This window comes from Cyprinodon tularosa, unplaced genomic scaffold, assembly GCF_016077235.1.
Source record: "Cyprinodon tularosa strain WSP-4 unplaced genomic scaffold, ASM1607723v1 ctg130, whole genome shotgun sequence".
Classification (NCBI taxonomy): Eukaryota; Metazoa; Chordata; class Actinopteri; order Cyprinodontiformes; family Cyprinodontidae; genus Cyprinodon; species Cyprinodon tularosa.
The window spans coordinates 415,621-435,646 of record NW_024038115.1 but is presented as its reverse complement, the minus strand read 5'-3'; the positions used below and the strand labels follow the sequence as shown (position 1 = coordinate 435,646).

At 36.7% G+C, this 20,026-nt stretch overlaps 1 protein-coding gene across 1 annotated transcript; it reads right to left on the bottom strand.

Annotated features, from left to right (window-relative positions):
* Positions 1 to 2,033: 2,033 nt before the first annotated feature.
* cdc45 (CDC45 cell division cycle 45 homolog (S. cerevisiae)) lies at positions 2,034 to 19,640 on the bottom strand. Its single transcript, XM_038277229.1, has 18 exons — positions 19,446 to 19,640; positions 19,281 to 19,340; positions 18,335 to 18,427; positions 18,078 to 18,215; positions 12,302 to 12,445; positions 12,174 to 12,232; positions 11,775 to 11,823; positions 10,358 to 10,419; positions 10,227 to 10,277; positions 10,019 to 10,138; positions 9,806 to 9,937; positions 9,608 to 9,706; positions 7,565 to 7,729; positions 7,287 to 7,425; positions 7,115 to 7,198; positions 6,908 to 7,026; positions 4,699 to 4,775; positions 2,034 to 2,731 (listed from the first exon to the last, which is right to left on the bottom strand). The coding sequence occupies exons 1-18, from the start codon at positions 19,494 to 19,496 to the stop codon at positions 2,667 to 2,669; spliced, it is 1,707 nt and encodes a 568-aa protein (XP_038133157.1). The 5' UTR covers positions 19,497 to 19,640; the 3' UTR covers positions 2,034 to 2,666.
* Positions 19,641 to 20,026: the final 386 nt, after the last annotated feature.

The window sequence follows — 20,026 nt, the reverse complement described above, 5'->3', positions numbered from 1 at the left end:
ACCATGTGTTCGCAGCACTCCTAACAGTATGTGATTATAGTTCGGAGAGTGACTTTGTGGAATGGTTTAGATGATGAAATTAAGCAAAGTACAAATATTGCTCAGTTCAAGAAAAAATATAAGGAGTATATAAATGATATGTATAAATATGAATGCCATAAAATGCTCTGCTAATTCTGAAGGATGCATGCATTCACTTTAAGCTCTTATCTAGAGAGGCTTGAGTAATCTGCTATTGCTGGTATTTTGTATGTTGATGTTGTGGCCATACATGCATATTCCTGTGCATACACACACATATGCATGTATGGATTAATAATTTAATGTGTTCAATTTAATAACTTGTATAATGATATAGGGACAGGTAATAGAAATGTTTCAGAATCAAAGATTTTCAGTTCAGTTTTGCATGTAAAGTACCTCCATTAACAATATCTACTGTTTATCAACCTGAACTCCAAGTGTAATAGATAACTCAGTAGGTAACTTACCACAAAACAGAAATAGAAATTGAACTTTATTGATCTCACAAAAGAAATTAACTCTCTGCATTTGAGTCATCCCCTTGAGGAACAATGGGCTGCCATTTTGTGGCGCTGGGGGAGCAGTGTGGGGTTAACGGTCTTGCTCAGAGACTCAGAGTAGAGGCTGTGGGGATCGAACCGGGGACTTGCAACCATCTCAGAGTACAAGCTCACTGCTCTAACCACAAAGCCAACGCTCCACAAATAATTCTTATTTAACATAAATTTTAAGCATGTGACTTTGTCCAGAGCTTTTTAAGTCATAACAATCCTGTTCCTCATTCAGTGAAGCTAATTATCAGGGGGTAAGATAGCCAACAAATTCTTAAAGTAACAGTAATACTTATAAAACCTCATGAGATTATTAAACTAAAAATTGTGGTTCAGTAAAAAGAACCTTTAAGTCAAAAAAGTTATTCCAGTAAATGTAACTAGTTACTACACACCTCTGGCCGAGGGTCATCAGGTACGGGATGATGGCGTGGTTCTCTCTCCTCACAGTCCATATCAAAGCTGCAGTGCCTGGTACAGACTGCTATGAAGGTGATGGAGAGGACTGTAAAACTCTCTCCTCAATCCATCTATGAGCAGCCAGACGCAGAGGGTGCTGCTGCTGCTGCAGGGGGGACTCCAACATGCATCAGGATTTAATACAAGTAAATGCAAAATTTAGTTTTTAATATAAGATTTCATTTATGAAGTTAAAGAATGCTTTTACTTTATGTTCAATTTTTAGAAACTGCACCCATATATCATTACTATCAGGTCTGTTAATCAAAAAGGTACATAAATAGAACCTGTCAGGCAGCATGAAGTAGGCTAAAATATCTCAAAAAGCAACATGTCTAGACCTGATCAAAAGAAATACAAATCTAGATGAGAAACCGAATTAAACTAGAAACTGACAGTAGGGTACGGTGTGAAGGAAGGAAAGAATGATGGATGGCACGTCAAAGAAATCTGAAAGTTTCAGTTTAAATATACAGCATCCTGTATAACAATGGAATAAAAACAGATGGGATACAACTAGGGCTGAAACAATTAATCAGATTAATCGTCAGTAAACATATTGAAAAAACCGTCAACTAATTTAGTAATTGATTAATCGTTAGAGTGTAGAGACTGTAAAATATGCTTTAACTGATATAGCAACCCACTTGGAACAGGAAATATATTAAAATGGTTAAATTTTTTTTACCTTTAAGATAAAATCATCAATCAATATGCTCTATTCAGAGCTCCTCAAGTGGAAAAGATTTAGTTTTACCCAATTTAATTTTGTAAAAAGCCTTATTTAAGGAATCCGATTATTAATCGAAAACATAATCAATTGAATAATCGATTTGCTAATTAATAATTAGTTGTAGTCCTAGACACAGTTTACTAATATTTGGGAAACTGCATACCAATGTTGACTAGTTCTAATTCTTGCGTTCCCACTTGGAAAGAAACGCTGATTTACAGTAAATAATCACAAGCACTAACAACAAACATTAAGACTGAAACAGCTGAAGTTAAAACCGTTTATTTTCATGTGCTTCAAAAAATAAATGAGACACAAACAAAAAGATTAAGCTTCAGTAGGGCCGTTTAGCAACAATAAACCATGTTTAGAAAAATAAACATCCTCACCCACCAGCAAGATCAGACCCAGTTCACCAAGTTACCCTTTAACCTGCAGAGGAGCTGAGCTCTAATCTAGATGGTAAGTTTATTGTTGATTACAGCAGCTAATTTGTTTAGCCGCCGTCATTCAACTCCTAAAAAGAGGACGATCTGTTGCTTTCTGTGGAGACTTAAATCGAGCATTTCAACATAAATCCTAAACAACACATTAGTAAAATGTAATTTTTTATTTTTATGTTTCACAGGCAGAACAGCTTACATTTTAAAAATAAAAGCAAATAAAAAGCTTAAAATGATTTATTAAAACATGTTAGTAATGTAATCTGATCTGAATATCACGCATATGGAAGTAAAATACATAAAACATAAAAGATCTGTACAACATTTACATAAAAGCTGATTAAAACTCTTTAAAACGTAACGCTTGAAACTCCGGTGATGCATTTATGACCCGACCAGAGAAGAATGTGGGGTCTGCTCAACAAAAAACTCATAAGTCTCTGACTGTATGCGTTTTCATGACAGGAGAGTGATGAGGGCATCCAGAAACTTGCTCCGATCCTCCGTCTTCAGTTCAATTACTGCAAGAGACACACAGATAAATAAACTTTCTAGACATCATCCGTCTTGTTCCAGCTGCATATTTTCATGCAGATGATTCTCGGACTTGACTGGAAAAATAAATAGTCGAAACTTTCACAACTAGCTATCTGAAACTAGATAGTTTGGAATGTTTGAAGGGGGAATGAATGAAAACTATCTGAAAAAGCTCAAGAGACAAAACCAGGTCAGAGGTGCTGAAATACAGACATTAACAGGCAACCTGGATATCAGAGGTAAATTATTGCATGGAGACTTCTTTGCAGCTGAGGTCATTTGAACAACGTGAAGTAATCCTGCCACCTGGTGTCTAAAAAGGAGACATTTTTGCAGAAAAATAAGGTCTGACAGAATTTCAGGGCTTTAGTCCTCCTAAACAATCATTTCCAGCTCTTAATAAATTACTGTTAATATATTTTCTTAAAATATTATAATACTGCTGGCTCTGACTCTTAGTATTGGTATTAAAATATTCAACAACTTAATATGCTGCTTATAAGACAACATTATCTAATTTAATAATTTTTCAGCAGGCAAAATATTAGAAAGGATGGGGGTTTATATTTTATTATAAACGCTGATGTTTAAGGTAAAAAAAAAAAGAAGCAGAATGATAACCATTAAAATATTCAGTCATGCTCAGTGCTATAACAAAAGTATTGATAGATATCATAGATTTTATGTTTTCATTTTTTTTCTGTCAAACCTAAAGGTTTCATATTAAGCATTTTTGTCCATAATGAGAAAGGACAAAGGGTGATCCAAACAACCTATGTGGAATTAAGTATTTCCTCCCTAAAGCAGGCTGATAGCTGAGCTATCCAAACAGGAATGTCTGCTTTCAAGCATGCTAGGATCACAAACTGACATCCAGACATCCTGAGGACTAGAATTCAGGATAATATCAATTACAATGAAGGGATTCACATCATTTTGTTGATTCAATTTCAGCTTCTTCTTCTCCTGTGTCTATTTTCTAGTGATCAAGGCACCAAACCCTAAGCTCTCTACCAATGTATGCAGATTTCTGTGCTTTTTTGTTCAAGATCATCAGGGTGATGTTTCAGTAAAATGTGAGACGAGTCGTTCTGTTTTTGATTATGGAGACTAGCCTGGACAATATCTCCTTAAAATCTCATCAAGACATCTTTTGGTACTGTTATAATTCTAATCTTTGACAATAAAAACAATTCATTAAGTCTTTGAGGTCATTCTTAAATAACTCTATAGCTCTGATTGCGTTTCAATGTATTCATAGTCCCACAATTACAAATAATACTCTGGAAAAATACATACATTTAAAACAGTCTTCTTCAAGACATGTGTTATATAAAGAAGTATGATTTTTTTAATCACTAAACATAATCTATATCGCAGTAACCAAATTTGATCACATATTCATGGAATTTGGCAAAGCCCCAATGGAAAAAATGAAAGGGAAAATAAGAAAAATATCAAAAATGAAATTCTCACATCACCCATTTTTTTGAGCATTGGCATTGCCAATTCTAATTTATTTGTGTCTGCCACCTTTCTGATCGAAAGAATTATTTTATATAAAAATCATTTAGAGTCGCAAATACTACAAGTGCTTTAGATAAAACAAAACTGTTTTTTATTTATTATTATCTGCAACATGAAATCTGGTGCCATTTTAAACAGCTAACAGTTTATTTTTTGCATTTTTAGTTATTAATATAAGGACAAACCATGAAAGCTTCATAAAGAGGAAGCAGTGATGGATTTTGTTCTATCAGAGATCATTTTATGTAAGACAAACACAGTTTTCAAGCAGATATTAATACAGATCCAAAAACTCATTCCTGATTCTTTCAGGTCATTCTGTAGTGAAAATTTAATTAATATGTTCATTAAAAAAATGCTACAGGGAAATGGACAGGGAAGAGCTGGAGTAAGGATACAGCATCCTCGGTAAGGCATCACTTACTTGAAGTATCAAAGTGATCATGAAGAGTCCTGGAGCTGGTGCTTTCTGCAGCTTTTTCAAAGGCTCGACCAAAGAAGCTTCAGAGAAAAGGAAACAGAACCAACACTTGAGGATAAGAATAAATAATAAACAAAAAAAACTTCTCAATAACCATGGATAATAATAATCTACATTTAAAGAAACTGTCATATCAAGGGGATTTTGATGAACAATACTGAAGGTCTGGAGTTGTATTCTGATTTAATATAAAAATACAGGAAGCTGTAGTCTGAACATATTAGAAATTGTGAATTGATTTATTTTAATTAGGACCTGTTGCAAGAGAACATGCTGTTCATCTGCCTTACTCTGCTATTTTCCAATTTCACTCACATTGCTTTTGTTCTAAATCAGGGGTCGGCAACCCAAACTGCTCAAAGAGCCATATTGGACCCAAAAAAAAAAAAATCTGTCTGGAGCCGCAAAAATGTTAAAGCCTTATATAAGCCTTGTATAGAAACATGGGCTCTAAGTGTATTATCCCACTATAGAAAAGGACTCTATGGGCTTAAATATATAATAATCATTCACGATTAAATGCTTATCCTGAAGCAAATGTCACATAGTAGCATGAGGTGACGGAGGAACAGTGAACGCTCCCATCTCGCACCGCTTCACCACGCAGTTTAAGTTTTCTTGCTAAATCTTTCTATGGTGGACGTGTTTCTGTTGGGAGGAGTTTACTGAGTCATGAGGAACCAAGCAGGAATTGACATCAGAGCTGTGCTCTCTAACCCTGAAATCACATCCTCTGTCACCATCGTTCCTTGGTCTGATTAATATTTTTAGGATTTGGGGAAAAAAATGGAAGAAAGTTCAGATACCTGCATCAAAGCGCTACCTGTTTGATCTGTGGACGGTTTTCCATCCTTGCAATAAAACAAGCAGCATTAGTGGAGTTTGGAGATGCAATCCACTTCTTAAATCTATCTTTGCGCTCCTCTAATTTATCCTGCAATCGCACTTTTTCTCTCTTGGTGGTGGGCTGCAGATTTAGCCTTCCCTGGAAATGCCTTTCCAAATGTTTCTTTTTTTTTTTTTTTGACACCCTCTCATTACAAAGCGAAAATGCAGGCAATTGTTCAGCGTTGATAATGAAAGCAAATGAGTCGGCCTATTTAAATCCTCTTTTCTCATCAGCTATCTTCCATTTTTTTCCTTTGGGATTCATATTCCGAGACACACCTGCAGCTTTGTTTGCCTGGCACCGCACCACGCTGGTTCCAAGTTATGATCACTGATCTCTATGGCTTTGACGCAAATTATTGTTTAAATTTATTTATAATTAAAATGTTTAAAGCATTGGAAAACATTAAATTTTGTTTGCAACCTGCACACCATAAAAAAAAAAAAAAAAAAAAGTAATCGATATTCATAAATTTTTGAAAAAGCTCCAGGGAGCCACAAGGGGGAGGCGAAAGAGCTGCATGCGGCTCCAGAGCCACAGGTTGCCGACCCCTGTTCTAAATGATCACATTATCTATTATTGCTGTCAATGAGGGCTGAAAAAATTAATAGGATTAGTAATGATTAATCAATTATTGAAATAATTGTCAACTAATTTAGTAACCCATTAATCATTAAATGGAGTGTAGAGACTAAAACCTGTCTTTAGCTGATAGAGCAACCCACCATGAGCTGCAGTTATAACAGTTGCAAAAATATGTGAATATTTTGCATTTAAGATTAAAAAAACACTATCCAGATCTCCTCAAGTGGAAAAGTTTTAGTTTCACCTAGTTTACTTTCATTAAAAAAATCTTCTTCAAGGAACCTGTGGCTATCAGATTACTGATCGATTAATTTAAAAAAATAATCAACAGATTAACCGATTTGCAAAATAATCGTTAGTTACAGCCCTACTGTTAATAATAAACAGCAGTAGTCATAAATGTGCCCCATTTGTCGTGTAAAAAAACTGTAAGAGCATCAAGGTTTCCTCTAGCACTACATTTCAATTATTTTTATTTCCAAAGCTGCATTCTGATCTTATTTCACTATGATTATTGTTACTTTACTCTGGTTTTATTGTTATTCCTATAGTGATTAAATCTTTTGTGTGTTTCTTTTTTAACTCTGTGTAAAGTTTTGTTTTAGGACACATATGTCGGTTAAAATTTAAAAACGAAAGCTGCCATAAAGGCTGTGTTTTGCAAAGGTAGAAACCTACTTCTTCTTGTCCGACGTCTCTGATTCCGGAGGGATTCCTACGACAATAACTGTCCCCTTCTCTACGTCTTTAGGAGCAGCCATGATGAGAGGAAGCAGTTTGCAGCGTTTGTTCCTTGTCTAAACAAGCAGGCCACAGTGCATGAAGGAGTGGAAAGCCTTGGATAAGTGATAAACACATATAGAATGCAAGGCGTTGGGTACTTACAAATGCGACAAACGCTTTCAGCAGGTATTTGCAGAGCAGAGTTAGAGCCAGTGGTTTGGAAAAGAGCTTCACATCAGGCGTTCCCTGGATGGAAAATGGAAGAACTTGGATTTAGCAGAGTAGCTACAGCTGACGACAAACTTCTTTTCTGGGCTTCCAAAAATACTCATACTTCCATGAGGTGGCAGTAGAGGAAGGGTCCCTGCGACATAATGAGGTTGGTACAAAGGCAGCTAGCTACAGTCTGCTGGACAGCAATCAGCTTTTTCTTAGCCAGGCCAATGCCTGTTGTGAGACGATCCAGGTTGCTCCTGCACAAATTAATTTGGAAAAACATCAGATATTTGTGCTTCTGCATGCATGTCATATTACTAAAGATGCACAGATCGGCAGCAGCCGTTAGGTGACAGCATTCAGGATTTCTTGATCGACTGAGACTCGTGCACAGACCGTGACAGTGAATCGAGGGCTGTGATGAAGTTGTCTGTTGTGTCGTTGTCCTCTCTCTCTGTGTTCTCCAACAGGGCGGCAGCAGCGTGCACCATGTCGCTGGCCAGGAAACGGTTCTGAAAGCCAAAGTGGGCAGCAAATGTCTGAATGCGAACGTCCTTCAATCTATCAAAGAGAAACAAGAGAGACACAACATTAAAGCAGGTAAAGGATCAGCTTTACTGCATTTGAATATTCCTTTTCTTTCCTTGTTGTCAGGAGTACAAACATAGCCAAAAAGAGAGATATTAGCTACTTACATCAAAATGGGATTCAGAAATATCAAAAAGTGTGGCGCTAAAATTGGGCCATAAAGCTAGTAAAAAATAAATAAATAAATAAACCTGAAAAAAATAGTAACTTTTAGGCTTGTCCCGATCCGATCCACGTATCGGATCGGGACGCCGATATTGGCAAAAAATGCGTATCGGCAAAGCATGTAAAATGCCGATCCAGTTTTTAAAAAAAAAATCCAGTCCGTATTTTACAGTTTCACCGATTGAAACGATCCATTCCACTATTTTGCGCCAGTGTTTCCCTGTTTTGCATTTTTATTAAAACTTACAGTAATACTTGCACCTTTAACTGTTTACGGTTTTACTGCTGACTGTGCAATTTCAGATTGCTATTCATAATTTTGTCCAGTTTGTGTTTATCTCTTAATAAACAGGAAAGTTTGTTGTTACCAAGCATTGTGTTTTATTCAATCTCACCTAATTCAGCTGGCTAGATGTTATCAAGAGTACTAAAACCCTTTTCAACATGAGTCTTACAACTAAGGCTAAATACTTTAACTTAAACTTAAATACATGCTCGGATAGGCTGGTATCGGCCAATATCGGTATCGGATCGGAAGTCCAAAAACAATATCGGTATCGGATCGGAAGTGCAAAAACCTGGATCGGGACATCTCTACTTTGTTCAAAAGAAAAACATTAAACCCCCCCAAAAAATTTTTTTGAAAAAAATAATGAATAGACTAAAATAAAACTGTAAATTGTAAATCGTTTTTTGAACAGGTAAAAATATTTATCTCAAAGGTAGTTTTTCTTTTAAACAAACCTTTTTTTTTTTTACTTGAATCTTTTTCTCCAATCCATTTTTTAAGACTTTATTTTTTATTTTTTTGACAAATTCATGGCACCAATTTCACTCCATAGACACTAATGGAAACGAAGATGTTGAAAAATCCAAACCAGCTACATGTTAAACTCGTTATATTATCCCTATATAGCCTGCAGCACCTGCATACATTTAACACACAATTTCTAATGATATATAAACAAACGTCCTCCTCAAAACAGTATTAATAGAATAAAAGATGCACCAACATCAACCACAACTATCCTAAGCGGAAGCATAAATCTTGTAACTAAAACGTTATTATGATCATACTTTTATTACTACCGCAAATATCACAATTTGTATTGAAATTATTATTTTCACTGTCATCATCCTTAATGTAAAATTTCCTTTTTTTGCCATATTTATTTTCATCTAGTAAATGATAAAGGGACTTTAATTATTTATTCATATTTAAAGTCAATGTAAAAAGGCCCTTATTGATTGCTTGAATTTTATTAAGTTTTCACTACTCATGTTAAATATCTTTATTTATATTCTTCTCTTTTTCTTTAATGTGATTAAATGTTGGTACATTTTTGGACATTTTATTGATATTTTTTTATTTATGTTGGGAATTTTTGGGCTAAAGAAAAACATAAAAAAAAAAATAATTAATGCTTTTGAGATGTTAATAAATGGAAAATGGAAAAGTTTTATTGTGATCCACAAAATAAGTATCAGAAATATCTATAGAAATATTTTAAGACTGAAGAAAATATCAACACTACTGCAAAAAAAAAAAAAAAAAAAAAAAAAAAAAAAAAAAAAAAAATAGTTTGTCTAATTTATTTAAAAAATAAATTATTAGTTTAAATAAGTGTTAGCTGGACTCTTTGGGGGAAAAGATAGAAAACTCATATTTAGAAGCAGTTTACCTACCCAAATTTATTCGAGGACTCTTCAATGACGTCTCTGAGGTTTTCTTTGATTGTAATGTCCATAGACTTAAATTTCTGTTTCACTTGTTTTAGCGGCAGCCTTTAAACAAACATACAGAACAAAACATGATGAGACAAACCTTAAAACAAAACAATCAGCTTTGTTTTTACACAGAACTCTTGACTTTGAAGCTGGTACCCCATATCAGCCAAGAACTCTCTGAGCTTCTTTTGGCCTTTCAGCGTCCAAAGCTGGAAGCCGCATGCTGTGTAGCAGGAATTGCATATGCTCTCATACAGAGACCAGTGCTGGTACAACGTCAGACGAAGACTGGAGCAGAGCGTTAAGGGGAAACATACAACCGAACAAGCTGAGGATCCTTCACGAGAAGCTGACAGACACAAAGGATACTCGTATTCAAAGGAGATCCTCATGCAGTCGATGGACAGAGAGTTTTCCTCATCCTCGTTTCGGTGGCTATGGCGGGAAACATGCCGCTGCATCGTTGCAATATCCGACACGTACTTCATGCTGAGACGGGAAAATAAAATCTCTTTGTGAGACAGAAACGAATGAAGTTTGGATCAAAAGCTTTGAAATATTCTGGGGTTAATCTTACTGTGTGATCTTATCATGAACCCACTGGTCAGTCAGACCAATGACAGCCCACCTGCAACACAAATATTACAGTCAACATGCAGCAGCCTGCAGGACAGAGTATGAACAAACATGATCACAGAAGAGGCTTACCACAGCATGTCCTTTGTGTCCTTGGTCAGAACCCAGGCAAGCTCAAAAAACATCATTGCAGCCTGCAAAGAGAAACATCTCTAAATCACATCTTTCAGAGCAAGATCTCAGACACTCCTCATTGTCTGTTCATTTCAGACCTTTTAAAGGATAAAAAGTGAATAGCTACAAGTTAACGGCAGATGTTTGGATGGACAAACGGGGAAGGTCTGACTGATGAAGGATATGACAGATCGACAGACACTAAGGGTGAGGAACATTAATTGATGGAAGAAACTGACAAAAGGATAAAAATGGGATGGATGATCCCCTTACCAGGTCTTTGTTTTTCTTTTGTGCTTTATTTTTTTTGCAGTTAATATACATTTAATTATTTTGATATTAATTTGTGCTTTTGATGTTCTATTTTTCTCCTTTTATTTTTATCTATTTTATATATTCTATTAGATCATCTAACATCTCTTCCTAGAACTATATCTAGGAAGGAATAGGCCAAATCTACCACAATATATTTCTTTATTTTTTTTATCAGAATAAATCATAAAGTTAAAAACGATTGCAGGGACAGGTCATTCAAAACGGGAACGTTTATGTTATCATGGGCGCTCATTTTGTGGTTAAACCTTACAGTGGTGAAGCTTAGCTGCAGGGTTAGGGTTCTCAAATTGCCTGAGACCGGAACATCAGTCAGTGACAAACATTGTAAACCACAGACTGCAGCTTATATTGAAATACTTAAAAATGTGTTTAAATGTCATTATTAAATAAAATGTCAACATATATATTGACTTATTTTCCAGTTCCATCTCTTCCCCTTGGTAGTTTCCTTCCATTTCAGCTCAGCGTTTCCCCCTCAGCTTCCTAATTTTCCCTTAAGCACACCTGCTCCTCCTCTCATCCTGGTTGTCTTGTCACCTGCATCATTAAACCAACTGGTTCCCATTGCTGTTTGTTGGATTCTCCCATCTAATTGGCCACGTTTTCCTTTGAGCCGATAACCTTGTCATTCATTCCCCTGTGCTGCATGAATGCTTGGTTATCCCATTGTAGGCGTTTTTATTTTTGTCGTAAGTGATCGATGTTTTTTGCCACACAACTCTCTACATTCAGGTCCTTAGTGACCAAAAACATGAAATGGAGAGATGGACAAAGAGAAAGAAGAGAGTTTGAAGTGTGGATGAGGGTTAGGAAAGTTGAATGCACAAGCAGCCTTGCTGTGGGATGGATTGATAAATGGATAAACTGATGAATAGATGTGCCCACTAGATTAAAACCTTCAAGAGCTCTGTCTTTATCCCATTTATACAGACCTGGCAAATATAATAATTGAATAAAAAAAAAAACACCTAATGGATTTCCATATATTCCAACAAATGGTCTTCAGCCTGGTCTGGAGTGATCGGCTCAGCATACTCACAGAGGTGCCGTGGTATTCATACTGCTCGTAGTCGAATAGAATTTCCCTCCTACAAGACAGAATAATCCCAGTTATTTTTGTCAATCCCCAAAAAAAAAAAAGTGGAAATTCTTTAGAAGAATATTTAATTCTTCCAGAGTGAAACTTTAAAATCTGTCAGTCTCTCCAGCATCTCAGAAGGTCTTTTAATGTCAAAATTGTTAACATTTATTTTGTACAGTGCCAGTCAGCCTATTCATTCCACAGCATATAAGAGATGTTGATGAATGACAAGTGTAAGAACACAAAAAGAAAAAAAATATTGTTTTGTTTTATAAAGTAGAGCATAAAGAGGAGCATTAAAAGACCCGCAGGAAGCCCGTAGGACTCTTGAAGATTACTTTTAATTAAAGCCATCACCTCCTCGCCTCCCACTCCCTCTTCGCTCTCTGCCTCTCGATCCTCCTCTCGACGGCTCCCTGCAATGACATAACAGTCAGCCCCAGTCTTTAGGCTCGGCTCAGCTGCCTTCAGCATATTCAGCTCACCTCATCAAATCTCCTCCGTTTTCCTGACGGCTCAGAGCCTTCGTCGCTCTCATTCCCAGAGTCTTCCTCATTCTCTTCGTCCTGGAAGATGTCATCGTATGCCGGCACGCCAAGGTCGTCGTCCTCTTTGATGAGCAGCTTGATCTGTAGAGGAGACAGAGAACAAAATTATATCTTTCATAAAGGGATGACGGCCTGTTCACCTTCCAGCTGATGAGACTCAGTATTTGACCTGATAGAAAAGCTCTAAACACCCAATATTTTTCTTGATTGCATAAAATCCAAAGTACTCTCTGGATCAGTGGTTTCTACTTTTATCATGTAAAATCATCAGACTTCTCAGAGAACTGTAATTAATGTAGGAAAGAAGGGAAAGAAATAAGGATTACAAAGTCAGGGGATAAGTCCGGGAAGGACAGAAAAGACCACTGGGCTGGATAGTGCAGACATTATAAGAAAGGAAGGGAGAAAAGAGACATCGATGGAATAAACAAATAAATGACACATCAAAGGTAATCAGAAAAGTTAGGTAGGTAGGAAACAAGGAAAATAGCAAGGACACAAATCCAGTTTAGAAAATCACATCTGGAAATGCTGATGAAGGTTCTCAGTCATCCAGGTCATAGTCATTCCGTAAAAATTCAAAAATATCCACTGGACTTGGTTTTCAAGATTTGAAGACGTTTCGCCACCTCTCCAGGAAGCTTTCTCAATTCAATTCTTTTCTTGAATTGAGAAAGCTTCCTGGAGAGGTGGCGAAACGTCTTCAAATCTTGAAAACCAAGTCCAGTGGATATTTTTGAATTTTTACGGAAACATCTGGAAATATTCATAGTTATTGTCTTATTTGCCTTTTCCAGATTTGGAAAAAAAAAAGCACAATCTAATTACCTTCATTTCCAGACTGCTTTGGGGCCCCCATGAGCAGAACCTCCGCACAACCAAGAATCCTTGTCATCTTGCATCTTTTGGTGTTTTATTTATATTATTTCATTAGTGCTACATACATAAACTAAAAACTGTCCATATGTTTAGTGCTGTTCATTGGTACATTAGTTCTGACAATGATTTATTAAATAAATGCTGATTACCATTCTTAACTTTTAACCTTTAAGGGTTGCAACTAAGGATTATTTGGTTAATTAATTGAACTATTAACCCATTTTTTCTTATTATCAGTCAGTTAATGGTCTGATAGTAAAAGGCTATAAATGGGAGATTTTTTTTTAACCAGGTGAAGCTAAAACAAAACCCCTTGATGAGTTCTGGTTAGATCATATTTACAGACAACTAGTGTCTTGATTTTATTTTTCGTTTCCTTTGCCTTTATTGAAAAATCTATACGTTTTAGTACAAAGTTGGTTTAATTATTGCTTTCATTGGGTTCTTTTGTAATTTGCATACTCAGGTTAACAAGAGTTCAATAGTAAATTAGTTTAGAGTGTCTTTAATAACCAAATAATCCTTATTAATGCAGTCAACAGATCTTCTCAGTCTACAGTTATGCATACAGCTTTAACTTTTAAGTACTGGGGCTTTTATGTAGCAGAACAAGCAAAACTGTCTATGATTGTAAACGGGAGAAAGAATGATATCAAGTGCGTACATTTATTGTCAGCCTCTTTTGCCCCTACTTAAAGCCCGGTGAAAATGGCTCTCCATGACATAACCAGTCTCTAGGAGAGGGTTAGCAATCAATCAGCACTGTGACATCCAAGGAAGAGAAAATATTGAAAAAGGTTTAAAAAGTCAGAAAGGTTTGTTCAAAAAGTACGGCACTAAAGCAACTCTGCAAAGTCACGGTAAACTTCCTAAACCATCAGCATGAACAAGAGGATAGAAACAAATTTTAAAAACAACCGCAAAAAGACAGGCAGTAACTCTGGAGGAGCTGCACAGATCCACGCCTCAGGTGGGGTTATCTGTGGACATCGAAAGTCTAACTCTTGGGGTTTGGCCATGTGTGAAATTCATGTTCCTACTGAAATCACTCGGCTGTTTTATTTTGATATTTTGGGGTTGTGTAGGAAATCCTTACATCTACAGAGATGTAAGGATTTGCCTCATATGAGAAAATAGAGGCAAAAAGGTTCAATCTTTGTCTCATCTGTATTCTCCCAGAATCTCTCTAGTTTCAGAAGATCTAGTTTTCCAAATTCTAGTCTGGCTTTTTTGAGATTAGTTTTCTACAGTGAGGTCCTGCTTGGTCGTCTCTCATTAAGTCCACTTTGGTTCAAGCATTGACAGATGGTACGATGTGATACTGATGTTCCTTAAGCTTAGATGGTTTTCTGGGCTCTTTTTTTTATTCTCTCAATATGTTATCATTTTCCACTTGCTGCTACATCTAAGGATATTTGCCACTGTACCATGGATCTTGAATTTTTCATAAACATGTAGTTCCTGTAGTCACAAGAACATCAAACTGATAGATTGTCTTTTAGCCTTTACCTTTAACGTACTTTTCTATAATTTTCTTTCTAATCTCCTGAGACAACTTTTTTTCTCACTTTCTCTGGTCCATGTTGAGTGTGATACACACCATGTCAACAAAAAGCACAGTGTCTACCTGTAGCCCTATACAGTCAGGAAAATAAGTATTAAACACCCTGCTTTCCTGGATGTTCTCCCACTTAGAAATCATGGCGGGGTCTGAAATTGTCATCACAGGTGCATGTGCACTGAGAGACATAATCAAAAAAAAATCCAGAAATCGCAATGTATGAACTTTTAACTATTTATTTGTACGATACAGCTGAAAATAGGTATTTGATCATCTTAGAAATCAATATTAATATGTGGTGCAGTAGCCTTTGTTTGCAATTACAGAGGTCAAATGTTTCCTGTAGATTTTGTCCAGGTTTGCACACACCGCAGGAGGGATTTTGGCCCACTCCTCCACACAGATCTTCTCTAGATCAGTTAGGTTTCTGTGTTTTTGCTGACTTTCATTTGTTAATTTTCAAAGAATTTGTATTTATCATCATTACTTTTGTCAGATTCAGGGTATTTTTGGGACCACTGCAGGTTCTCTTCTATTTAACATGTTACCAACAAATTTGTCCATGATAAAAAACAAGGTTCAGATTTTTACAATCCTTTTAACATTCAGCATTACATTCAGAAATTCCTCACCCAGTTTTGCAACAGTAATGAGTGCCAACAGCTTATCCATTCACAGCCAACATGCTAAGGTTGGGCAATAGGCAACAATTTTCCTAACGATATTCGTGAAACCAACATGGAGATGGATCATATATTGATGAAGGAGACTTTGCGAGCAAAGAAAAGCACTATAACCCAATAAGATAAACATTATAGCTTCGTCCCGTGGGAATAGTTTCCTCTTCTGCAGTTGTTCTATGTTATAGGACATTATAGTTTTTTTTTTTATGTTATTCATCCATTTATCTAAATGTGCAAAACCGAAGGAGATTTTTTTTTTTTTTTATGGAAAGAGCACAACAGGAGAGAATTTTCCTTTTTTGCCATTTAATTTTGCATTTGTGTGTTAAAATCGGCCTGTAAACAAAAAAAACCCCACCTCTCTCTGGTTTGGCTGTTAAAAATAAAAAAAATCGGTCTCTGGTTTTAATCTGTTCTTTTCTGTAAGTAGAATAAATTGCAGCTGCACTTTGGTACCGGGGAAAAAACCTACAGCTGAAAGGAGTTTGTGCGTAGCATTAAAAACAGCATTGTTTTGTTTTTTGTCTCAGCTCTTAAAATAAATATCATTGAAGGGTTGGGTCTATCGATGGCAGATGAATTAATCCAATCACACAAACTTACAACCCGCCTATGCATTCTGTCAAAAAAACGTATTCCTGTTGTCAATCTCGAGTAGCCCTGTATCCTCCATCACAAACATAATTTGTTTGTCAGATGGCACAGCTCACACTCATGTCAATTAAGACTCTGTAGAAAGGTTTGATGGTAATCTTTCTATATAATCCTCCTGAGTTGTAACTGAAGCAAACTACTACTGCAATTAAAAGAAAAATAATCTGATTTACTCAGAAGGGCAGAATCTTAGTACATGTCTCACTTTTCATATATATATATATATATATATATATACCATGTAATGTGAGAAAATTTGAAAAAAGTTTAACAATTAAAGCTAAAGTCTGGTTGTCTATACAGGTGCTGGTCATAAAATTAGAATATCATGAAAAAGTAGATTGATTTCAGTAATTCCATTTAAAAAGTGAAACTTGTATATTATATTCATACATTACATACAAACTCATATTTCAGATGTTTATTTTGTTTAATTTTGATGATTACAAATGACAACAAATGAAAATCTCAAATTCATCATATCAGAAAATTAGAATATTGTGAAAAGGTTCAAAATTGATGGCCCCTGGTGCCACACTGTAATCAGCTAATTAACTCAAACCACCTGCAAAAGCCTTTAAATGGTCTTTCAGTCTAGTTCTATAGGCTACACAATCATGGGGAAGACTGCTGACTTGACAGTTGTCCAAAAGACGACCATCGACACCTTGCACAAGGAGGGCAAGACACAAAAGGTCATCGCTAAAGAGGCTGGCTGTTCACAGAGCTCAGTGTCCAAGCACATTAATAGAGAGGCGAAGGGAAGGAAAAGATGTGGTCGAAAAAAGTGTACAAGCAAGAGAGATAACCACACCCTGGAGAGGATTGTGAAACAAAACCCATTCAAAAATGTGGGGGAGATTCACAAAGAGTGGACTGCAGCTGGAGTGAGTGCTTCAAGAACCACCACACACAGACGTATGAAAGACATGGGTTTCTGCTGTCGCATTCCTTGTGTCAAGCCACTCTTGAACCACAGACAGCGTCAGAAGCGTCTTGCCTGGGCTAAAGAGAAACAGGACTGGACTGCTGGTGAGTGGTCCAAAGTCATGTTCTCTGATGAAAGTAAATTTTGCATTTCCTTTGAAAATCAAGGTCCCAGAGTCTGGAGGAAAAGAAGAGAGGCACTTCATCCACGTTGCTTGAAGTCCAGTGTAAAGTTTCCACAGTCAGTGATGGTTTGGGGTGCCATGTCATCTGCTGGTGTTGGTCCATTGTGTTTTCTGAGGTCCAGGGTCAACGCAGCCACATACCAGGAAGTTTTAGAGCACTTCATGCTTCCTGCAGCTGACCAACTTTTTGGAGATGCAGATTTCATTTTCCAACAGGACTTGGCACCTGCACACAGTGCCAAAGCTACCAGTACCTGGTTGAAGGACCATGGTATCCCTGTTCTTAATTGGCCAGCAAACTCTCCTGACCTTAACCCCATAGAAAATCTATGGGGTATTGTGAAGAAGAAGATGCAATACACCAGACCCAACAATTCAGAAGAGCTAAAAGCCACTATTAGAGCAACCTGGGCTATCATAACACCTGAGCAGTGCCACAGACTGATCGACTCCATGCCACGCCGCATTGCTGCAGTAATACAGGCCAAAGGAGGCCCAACTAAATACTGAGTGCTGTACATGCTCATACTTTTCATGTTCATACTTTTCAGTTGGCCAACATTTCTATAAATCCTTTGTTTTTATTGGTCATCAGTAATATTCTAATTTTCTGATATGATGAATTTGAGATTTTCATTTGTTGTCATTTGTAATCATCAAAATTAAACAAAATAAACATCTGAAATATATGAGTTTGTATGTAATGTATGAATATAATATACAAGTTTCACTTTTTAAATGGAATTACTGAAATCAATCTACTTTTTCATGATATTCTAATTTTATGACCAGCACCTGTATTTGAACTGAGCATGGGACATCACCTGAGTGTCGTTGTAGACGTTGATCACATCCACAGGCCGGTGGGTGTCGCAGATGAAGAAAATGGAGTCGCTGTCCGGCTGCAGCATCTCAAGCAGGTCGACATTGGCGCCACAGTTTATAAGGACAAAGTATCGAAACTAAAACACGACAAAGGAAAACCTTCAGGCCAGAGTGGAGGGGGTGAAAAGCTCAACAGTTCTTCCTATGCAACTACCATCATCATCATCATCATCATATGAACGCTCAGGCATCTAACCTGCTCTTTGTGTTCCAGAAAAGCCGTGCTGAGGTCCTGCCAGCCTTTGACCGGCACCAGCGTGTACTGGATCTGGTCACAGTGAAACAGCGCCTAGGAAAGAAACAACAGGAACGTCTACTAATCAACAGTTTGAGCTAAAGTCCGGTTGTCTATATTTGAACTGAGCATGAGAAATCACCAGAGTGGTGTTGTAGACGTTGATCACATCCATGGGCTAATCAAACTAATCAACTGTTTGAGCTGAATTTCTAATCAAAGAGTTCACCATCAATCATATTTAGACAGCCATTAGTCAAATCAATGGATAAGCAGTTATGGTAATACTAAAAAATACAGCTTACATAACTAAATATAAGGATAATTTAAAAGTTAGTTGTTGATGCATTTTGATTTCCAGTGTTATACTTAAATTGCACTAATGAAGCAGATCCAGTAAGTTTTCTCTCACACCCGTCGCATTTTTAAAAAGCCATATAGTCAGGTTTAGCTCAAGTTACTTAAGGTCTAATTCTACCTAAATTATAATGCATTACTGCCAAATTTAGATGATGATATGCTCTCATTGGGAAAATATGGGGGAAAAAGTTCCAAAATGTGGTATCTACAGAAAACAAAAGGGGCAAAAAAGGGGGATATGTCTGATCTTTGACTTACTGTGGGAGTCAAGAATTTTTTCTACCTGCACACAACTTTTTTTCTTAACTGTCAGACATTAATCACATTTTTAAGAAAAACTATTCAACGAAAATATCTGTGTTCAATTTGATTTGTGTCTGCTATCGTAATGGATTTGGAAAAACAAATGTAGAAAAAGCATAGGGCAAACATCGACCTGTTATTTTCATGTTAAACTGTTTGGGCATGTCTCTTTTGTTATGACCTCCCAGTAGCTTTCTACCTTAGCAGATGAGCTAATCCACGCTGACCCAACAATTCATCTTACCTGCAATATTTTACATGCGCAGAGGGCATCGATGTCCGCTGCAACCAGGAGAGCGACTCTCTGAGTGCAAAGAGGCACGAATGAAGCACAAAAAAAAATTATTCCCGTCTGATATGAGCCCTCTGTGATAAGTTATTAGCTATCAAACAGCTTCAAAGTACTTACCTGGTTTACGACAACGTCATAAAAACCTTTCTTTATGTCGGTGATGAACATGTTTCGATTGCGAGCCTGATAAAAGTCCCCAAAATGGTTGAATGGAGAAGTAATTTTAGTTTGCTATCACTACAGGAGCTCCCACGGACACAGACACTGCGGAGCTGTTGTGTTCCGTGTCGCAAATCTGGCGCCAAAAGCGTGCGACACGTCGGACCAATCAGCGGCCTAGACTGTGGAAACGTCAGACCATCATAGAGATGGGAAGCCTCTAGTATGGCAGGCCATATTTGACATTTATTAGCTTGAGTGAATATATATTCCGGATGTCTCAAATGCATTTGTTCCTAGTCAAAATGAACATTTCAGATATCTAAAATAACATTCTTCCTATCTAAAATAAACATTTCAGATAGCTGAAATGTAATTCTTACCAGTACAAATAACGTCACGTTTCCCATTCATGTGTATTGGGCCTTTACTTCCAGATATCTAAAATAAGATATTAAGATAAATCCAGATATTCTTCTATCTAAAATGAATTCTGACGAGGATGAATTCTAATTTCAGATCTCCATAATAGACTTACT

Excerpts from the sequence above, each read along its gene's own strand:
- cdc45 (XM_038277229.1), bottom strand. The coding sequence starts at position 19,496 with ATGTTCATCACCGACATAAAGAAAGGTTTTTATGACGTTGTCGTAAAC. Across the intron at positions 12,233-12,301 it reads AACGGAGGAGATTTGATGAG|GGAGCCGTCGAGAGGAGGAT; the intron begins GTGAGCTGAATA and ends ATGTCATTGCAG. Across the intron at positions 11,824-12,173 it reads AGGGAGTGGGAGGCGAGGAG|GAGGGAAATTCTATTCGACT; the intron begins GTGATGGCTTTA and ends TCTGTCTTGTAG.